The sequence below is a fragment of the Zootoca vivipara genome, chromosome 2, assembly GCF_963506605.1.
Source record: "Zootoca vivipara chromosome 2, rZooViv1.1, whole genome shotgun sequence".
Taxonomy (NCBI): domain Eukaryota; kingdom Metazoa; phylum Chordata; class Lepidosauria; order Squamata; family Lacertidae; genus Zootoca; species Zootoca vivipara.
The window spans coordinates 9,940,051-9,948,388 of record NC_083277.1 but is presented as its reverse complement, the minus strand read 5'-3'; the positions used below and the strand labels follow the sequence as shown (position 1 = coordinate 9,948,388).

Sequence of the window (8,338 nt, the reverse complement as noted above, 5' to 3'; positions counted from 1 at the left end):
CCGCATTGAATCCCAATTTGGGGAAGAGGTGAGATATAAATAAATTGTGCATAATAATAACAGTAATAATAGTAGAGCCCGGGCTGTGTGTGTAGAAAGGATCCCTACGTGGCTTTTCTGTGCTCTGCACGGCACCTCTGCATCTGCCATTCTGCCAGGTTTTAACGGCTCCTGAAGCACTTCCGTCCCATTCCTCTCTGTTCACTCTCACTAATGGAGGCCAGAGAGCTTGAAGCAAAAAGCCGCTGACATTGGTGAGCTTCCTGGCTATACAGAGCCACTTTCTGAGTCCTCTCAGCCCCTTGCTCTTCTCACCTGCGACCACAGGGCCTGGGTTACCAAAAGAGCAAGAGCGAAGGAAGGGCCCACCTGGGGCGCTTCAGCCTTACAAGAGGCAGGCACAGGCAGGCAGTCTCAACGGGGTGCCTCAGGTAGTTGCATTCAGCCTGCTCCTCCAGCGCCGTCATCTGCGTGCTTTGAAACGTCCCCTGAGCTGGCTTCCCTCGCAGGGGCGTTGTGGGTCTCCAGCTGAAACTTTCTGCACACCAAGAACATTTATATCAGGCACCCCCAAACTGCGGCCCTCCAGATGTTTTGGCCTACAACTCCCATGATCCCTAGCTAACAGGACCAGTGGTCAGGGATGATGGGAATTGTAGTCCAAAACATCTGGAGGGCTGAAGTCTGGGGATGCCTGATTTATATGGTCAGTAATAACTCCCTCATTTCTCTCACTCTTCTCTCTCACTGACGTTACCGGTATTTACCACATACAGAATATCAGATCATCTCTCTCCACTGTGAGTTCTTGGATGTCTGTTCAAATTTACTTCGTCACAGAATTTTTTTGCAAACCAAGAACGTTCATATGGTTTTCTCTTCTCTCCGGTATGCGTTATCTCTCTCTCTTTTTGCAAAAAATTTTTTATTGAGTTTGTATAGAAACCAGATATGAAAAAGGTACTAAAATTGACAAAGTACATGTAAAGTACATTAGAGTAATGCATACAATGTTGAGACATAATATTTCAAAGCAGAACAGTGTCTTGATAGCAGCCCTCCGTGACATGACATTATTTCTCACCCTTATTTGTACAAAATATAAATGGTCACCATATTATATTGAGCTTGTACTATTTTTGGCAATTCCTCTAACAATAAAACTCTTGTAAGCAAACTCTTTCTAACAATGCCTTGCCTCATATTTTATCTAGCCAACGTTTCATGCAGAATCCTGTTGTTTTCCAGTGAGCCATTTTTGTACAAATGTCAACACGTTTAAGCCCTGAGGAACCTCTGTGTGAGTTCTCTGGTGCTCTAGCAGGGCCCCACTCTGGCTAAAGCATTCCCCACATTGAAAACATTTGTATGATTCCTCTCTAGTGTGGACTTTCTGATGTCTCTGCAAATCTACTTTTCGAGAGAACGCTCTTCCACACTGAGAACATTTGCATAATTTCTTTGGAGTGTGGACACTTTGATGTCTCCGCAAAACTCTTTCTTGATAGAACCTTTTCCCACACTGAGAACATTCATGTGGTTTCTCTCCAGTATGAAGCAGCTGGTGCGACTTCAAATTCCAAGTCTCCCTGAAGCGTTTTCCACAGTGAGAACATTTGTATGATTTCTCTCCAGTGTGGATATTCTGATGTCTCCGCAAATCACCTTCTCGATAGAACCTTTTTCCACACTGAGAACATTCATGTGGTTTCTCTCCAGTATGAATCCGTTGATGTTGCTTCAAATTCCAAGCCTCTGTGAAGCGTTTTCCACAGTGAGAACATTTGTATGATTTCTCTCCGGTGTGGATATTCTGATGTCTCCGCAAAACTCTTTCTTGATAGAACCTTTTCCCACACAGAGAACATTCATGTGGTTTCTCTCCAGTATGAATCAGCTGATGTTCCTTCAAATAATTACTCAGCCTGAAGCATTTCCCGCAATGGGAACATTTGTAGGGCTTGCCTCCGCTTCCTTTCCTATTCCAAGAGAATTCAGCTTTTCTTTCTCCTCTTTTGGTTCTCTGCTGTTGCCGGACATCTTCCTGTGACATGGGATGCTCATTCTCGTCCTCCACTGTTTGCATCATAGCATGTTCTGATTGGTAGCGATACCTCCTGCCATACCTGGAGAACAAAGCCGTTCCCCCCCTTTTGCCAACTGTGGAAGTCTGGCTAATGACAACTGCAGGACCTTCTGTGAGCTCATTGCATTCATTCCCTCTCTCCACAGGGTTCTTCCCATCTTTGAATCGGCATCCTTCCTCCTTAATCTCGCTGGGCTCCAGCCCATTCCCGAGGCTTATCTCCGGGGGAGTCCAGGGCATGTCCTCTGGCTCATTTCCTCCACACGGAGAATTCTCCACCTTGACTTCACTTCCTTTCCCATCATCTGCAGAGAGAGAGAGAGAGAGAGAAAATTTTGCCCATGCTCTAGGGACCTCTTTTCAGGATGCCTGAAACCTCCTTTTGCCAGGCTTTTCCACTCTTAAGATATTTATCTCTGTGTGGCCTATGTCAGCCTTCCTTTATGCTGGCTCTTCAAACCTTTCAATGGTTTGCCTTTTATTGCATTTCATTGAAATCATTGAAATCCTTTTGACTTAAAAGTCAGTCTTGAAAGCTATAAAACAAACAAAACAATATTGAAATTACGCAAACTCATGACGCAGCTGCATTGTGCACTACAGAGGAAGCCAATGTGGTGTTTTTCAACGGATCATGAATTCCCATCTGCTCCAGCTGCAGCCCCACAGCCAACAGCAAAGGATAATCAAGAGTTATACTGCTGAAGGTATAACATATGGTACAAAGGAAGGAATCAAAATGGAGTTTCTCTCTCTCTCTCACACACACACATAATTCCAGATTTGGGGTCATCCAATGAAATTGATTGACAAAGGAAGAGCTTTACACAATGCACAAGAGATCTATGGCATTCCCTTCCACACTGGATGCAGTGAGGACTAGTAGATTGGATCACTTTATAGGATTATTATTATTATTATTACAATTTATTAACAATTTATTATAGGGAATATCACTGCCTCTGCCTGCTTTAGGGAGTCATCGGTGCCTCTGTGACATAACCAGCCCCTACACAAATCCCCACCCTCATCTCAGAACAATTTGTATGTGTTCCCATACACATACCTCAGACTACACAAAGCGACAAAGGCTGTCATGCCTAAGAGTCCCAGCAGTGGGCAGGGAGGGGGGTGGGTAGGACAGGAGAAAGGGATAGAGAGGAGGCCATAACCCAAGAGAAAGAGGCCTCTCAGCTACAGTCCATCTGGTCCATTTTCCTAATGCCTTCTGAGCAACAATAAGGATGACATGGGAGCCATTTGCTAATACTTAAGTTCTCTTCTTTTCAGATACAGGTAGGTAGCCGTGTTGGTCTGAGTCGAAGCAAAATAAAAAAATTCCTTCAGTAGCACCTTAAAGACCAACTAAGTTTATATTTTGCTATGAGCTTTCGTGTGCATGCACACTTCTTCAGATACTTCTTTTCAGATATTTGTGCTGCAGCCTTTTAGAGGTTCCCTCTGCCTGTCTTCCAGCTCTTTTCAATTCTACAAAAGGCAAAAACGGATCAGGTGAGGTTTACTGGATTTCCTGGACCTGAGGGAGAGAGCTCCTTACCCAGAAAATCTCCGTTCCCATCCTCCTCCTCCTCCTGCTTCAGAACTTCCCAGACCAGGGTCTGTGGGCCTGGCTGTGTCACGCTCAGCTTGACGATCTGCAATGGGACACCTGTTTCCTTGAGAGCCATCGGTCCCTGCAAACAGGGGAAAGACAGCCATCTCCACCAAGTCAGATCTTGGCGAGGAAGACTATTATTAATATTAAAGTAAAGCTTGTTTTTTTCTTTTTTTAACGACACGAGGTAGGCACAAAACACTCTTAGGGGGCTGTATGGAGTGTGCAGTGCAGCCACCCAAATCACCCAAATCAAAAAGTTCTATCTCTGAGGACAGCCTTTAGGACACACACTGTGATCTCCTGCCTCCCCACCACCTTGCAGATATGAAACCCACCACAAGGCCACATACCTCCCTCTCACCAGCCTGGTCCATTCCATGTCCTCCAGAAGAAAGCAACAAATGGGAGTGACTTGAGCTCTGGATTGCACTGCCTGCAAAAGATGGAAGGGAGATTTCAGACACGCAGAGCTGGTCCGTGCCTGCATTTATAGTCTAGCCAGATACAAAGGAAGACTGGAATGGGAGCATAGGGAACTGCCTTCTACTGAGCCAGGCCATGGGTCCATACAGCCCACACTGACTGGCAGTGGCTCTCCAGAATTTCAATCAGGAGCAGGGTCTCCAAACTACGGCCCCCGGGCCGGATGCGGCCCAATCGGCCTCCCAATCCGGCCCGGGACGCCCCCCGCTGCCGCCGCCCACTCTTACGGCGCGCGGCGCGGCGACGATCTTAAAAATCGGCAAAAAATCACCGAAAATCCTTTGTGCGCATGCGTATGGGCCTCTCCCGACCCAGAAGAGGTCATTTCCGATGCACTTCCGGGTCGGGGGAGGCCCATATGCATGCGCACAAGCGATTTTCGGCGATTTTCTCCCGACCGTGTGCGTGTGCGCATGCGCACAGGCGCACACTCCCCCGCCCTCCGGCCCGCTGCGCGCACACTCCCCTGCCCTCCGGCCCGCCGCACGGTAAGTCTGGGGACCCCTGATCAGGAGTCTCTCCTGACCTCACCTGGAGATACCAGGGATTGAATCTGGGGCTTTCTCTCTTTGCCACTGAGCTATGGGCCTTCCTATCCCTTCTCTCAAGAGGGAAATTGTGGCAGAGAGGTTGTGATTCCATGGGCAGGAAGGATGATGCCCCCGCAGAAATCTTCTGCCTGACATTCAGCAGTGCCGTTGCCCTGTGGCATCTGCACAGCATGCAAGGAAATAAGTGGAGAGTATTCCTTGTGGAGCCCAGATTGTGGAAATGTCTAAATGTGGCATGTTGGAGGACATGCAAAAAGAGCTGCAGAAGCCAATCCTTCTGGTCCTTCCACAGCAGTAGTGAAGTGGAAAATTAAATTCGTCACCTGCAAAGTGAAGGTGCAATGGCCCACAATCCCTTTTCCACAGACTGACAACAAGTAACAGGTAGGTAGCCATCCTGGTCTGACCTAGTAGAAACAAAATTAAAAAATTCCTTCCGGTAGCAATTTAGAGACCAACTAAGTTTGTCATTGGTATGATCTTTCGAAGCTCATACCAATGACAAATTTAGTTGGTCTCTAAGGTGCTACTGGAAGGAATTTTTTTATTTTGATAACAAGTAATGAAGCTCCGGCCTTTCCTTTTCACCTGATTGGCTTAGGTTTTCCCCACAGAAGAGTACACAGTACTGAATAGCTGCCCTAGGAATCCTCACCAGGAACACCAATCTCCCCGCCGTCATTTTGCTTGGCTTCTTCATAGATCTGGTCCTGTATGGCACCCGGAGAATCCATGCGCTCTTCCTTAAGATGCCCCTGAAAAATGGAGAAAGATCCCCATCAGGTTAGGGAGAAATTGCTGGGAGAGGAACTGCTGTAAGCAAGAGACACATTCTGCTCCCCTCATTCCTATTCTCTTGTGGTTATAATTCAAAGGGCAAATATCAACAGCGTCAACATGAGGTTTGCTGTGCAGCCAATTAAGATATGTATGTCTGATCATCACCCAGAGTTCCCCCTAAATTCTTCCCTTCCCGTTGCTGCTCCTGGCCAAAACTGGCGGAGGTACAAGAGGTACACTGTTCTGTGCATTAACACATCTACACACCAGGAAAAGCTACACCTGTGGATTTTCTCAAGGATACTTTCCCCTTGCCAACTGAAAATTTATACATTGCTATACATGTATATATTGCAGTTTTAAAAAAAGAAAATAATAAAACTATCAATAAGTTAATGACAGTAACAATTTAAGGCTTTCAAAGAGTAAAAATAACAATAGACTAAAAACAGATTAAAACTTGCATCAATGAAAAGATAATTTTGATGGGAGACATGAACGGTGTAGCTTCCCTGAAATGGGATAGGACTATAAGAAAAAGCGAGGCTGGGATTGTCCACCTCCCGCACAACCTGAAACCCCTGACAAGCCGCTGGCAGCCAGTGCAGACAATCTGCAGGTGGTCCCAACAATCTCTTTCACATTAAAACCCTCACCTGCCATTCTGCAGCCTCGGCCAAGTCTTGCTGGCTGGCCATCAGGAACTCCTCTGCCAGGGCCACCGCCTGCGAACATGACTCTGGTCCTCCTGCTCGGATCCAGCTCTGCAGCTTTGGAGGGAGGCTGGCCAGGAACTGCTCCAGGACCAGCAGCTCCAGGATCTGCTCCTTGCTGCGTTTCTCTGGCTTCAGCCATCGGTGGCAGAGATCCTGCAGCTGCAGGTGGATCCTCCGGGGGTCCTCCACCTGCTGGCAGCAGAACTGTCGGAAGTGTTGGCGCTCAGCCTCCGTCCTCAGGGCGGCCCCTCGCAAGATGGCCGCCTTCACCTTCCCATAATCCTCTCTGTCTCTGGCTTCCAGGCTCCGGAAGGCCTCGTCTGCTTCCCCGCTCAGTGCAGGCAGGAGCCGGGTTGCCCACTCTCGTCTGGGCCAGCGGCAGGCTTTGGCCACTTGCTCAAAGGAGGCCAGGAAGGCCTTGGCATCTTCCCAGGGGGCAGACTCAGGCGTCTCTGGGGGGCTTCCCCATTCTGGGTGAAGGGGCTGCAGGGTCTTCAGGAACTGCTGCCACTGGGCTTCCCATTGCTCTTGCCTCACCTTGCCAGGTCCCCCTTTGTCATCTTGAGACGCTCCACATCCTGGTTGCTCCATGGTATATTCAACCGTGTGGCTGCCATTTGCTTTGTCTGGTTTGATTACTAGTTCCGGGCCTGCAGATTTTGGCTCCTCCATGCCTTTCTCTCTTATTTCTACCCAAATTTAGACATTAGAGAGCAAGTGACGACCTTTCCAGGAAGTTGATTACTGACCAAAACTAAAAAACCCAAAATTTGCTGTCACTCAAACATTTGAAATCTTGCTGGCACTCAGCAAGTCAGGTTTCATGAAGTCTGACGGGCAACAACAGAGCTGTAATTTTCTAGAGAATCACAGCAGCCCAAGAGAAGTTTCTACCTGAATGAGAGAGATACAATGGAAGCGTCAGATACCATAAGGGAGCAAAAAAGGGGAGAGATCAGCCTGCCGTTGTAGAAGCAGGGAAGGATAAATTTATTTTAAAAGTGGCATATATTGGAATGGAGAAGAAAGAAAAAAGGAAGAGAGGAGTCGCCACATGCAACAAGGGTTTTAAGAGGATGCATGCTTAAGACTACCATCCTTATCCTCTTATTTCTGCAGTATTCAGAAAGCACCAGATAAGCATCTCATTTATACAGGGCCTCTCAGGTGCTGAGATTGGCAGAGAAGGCCCCCTTGGTAGTTCCTCCACCTTCTCCCTGGCAGGAGGAGCTGACCCGGGAAAGGGCATTTTTTTTGTGGCAGCCCCAAAGTTGTAGACCTTAGGGTGAAGTGGGCAGGTCATAGAATTGTAGGGATGGAAGGAACCCCAAGGGTCATCTATAAGAATGGATACAAAAACTGGTGGAATACGTAGAAATGGCAGGGGAAAAGAAATCAAGATAACAAACTTTTTATAAAAGAGTGGAAATTGAATATTTACAAACAAACTGTAAACAGATTAGTAAATGGGCAGGAAACCTGCAGTTTCATAAGAGTATATATTTAAAGTACCAGTACCTTTACCTTTTACCTATATTTAAAGTAGATGGATAAAGGAATAAGTTAAATTAATTTAGAACATGCAGGAAATGTAAAAAATAAAATAAAATTTAAGGAACCGCAGAAAGCGAGGAAGGGAGTTTTGAAATGTCAGAATGATTGTAAAACTACTGAAATGCATATGTAACTGAAAATCATAAAACAAATAAAATACAGAGCTGTTCGGCAGTGGAACGGGCTCCCTCGGGAGGTTGGATACCCTTGCTTTTGTTGAGATTCCAGCATTGCCTGGGGTTAGACTGGACGACCCTTGGAGCCCCCTCCAAAGCAACATTTCTAATAGAACCGTACCTGAAGCGGCGAGGAGGCTGCTGCGACTCTCTCGGCTGTTCGGCTCCCTTCAAATGGCTGCAAAAAAAGGCTCCGTCCGGGAGGTTGGCGGGCGAGGAGACCCCGATCCCTGCAGAGGACGATGCTGCAGCCGCGGATCCCCTCTCTGTCCCTCTTTAGGCGCCCTCCTCTTCCTCTTCCTCGCGCGCTTCGGGGCGGAGCTGGCGTGGGAGAGTTGCACGCATCCCGGCGTTCTGAAGGGGGCGATCGTGTG

General features: G+C 47.4%; 1 protein-coding gene across 1 annotated transcript; it reads right to left on the bottom strand.

Moving 5' to 3' along the window:
* LOC118081161 (zinc finger protein 25) lies at positions 1–8,240 on the bottom strand. The gene is made up of 6 exons (XM_035107427.2): positions 8,086–8,240; positions 6,175–7,128; positions 5,394–5,493; positions 4,055–4,137; positions 3,645–3,780; positions 1–2,391 (listed from the first exon to the last, which is right to left on the bottom strand). Exons 2-6 carry the CDS (start codon positions 6,904–6,906, stop codon positions 1,223–1,225), a joined length of 2,220 nt encoding a protein of 739 aa, XP_034963318.2. The 5' UTR covers positions 6,907–7,128; positions 8,086–8,240; the 3' UTR covers positions 1–1,222.
* Between the last annotated feature and the right edge of the window lie 98 nt (positions 8,241–8,338).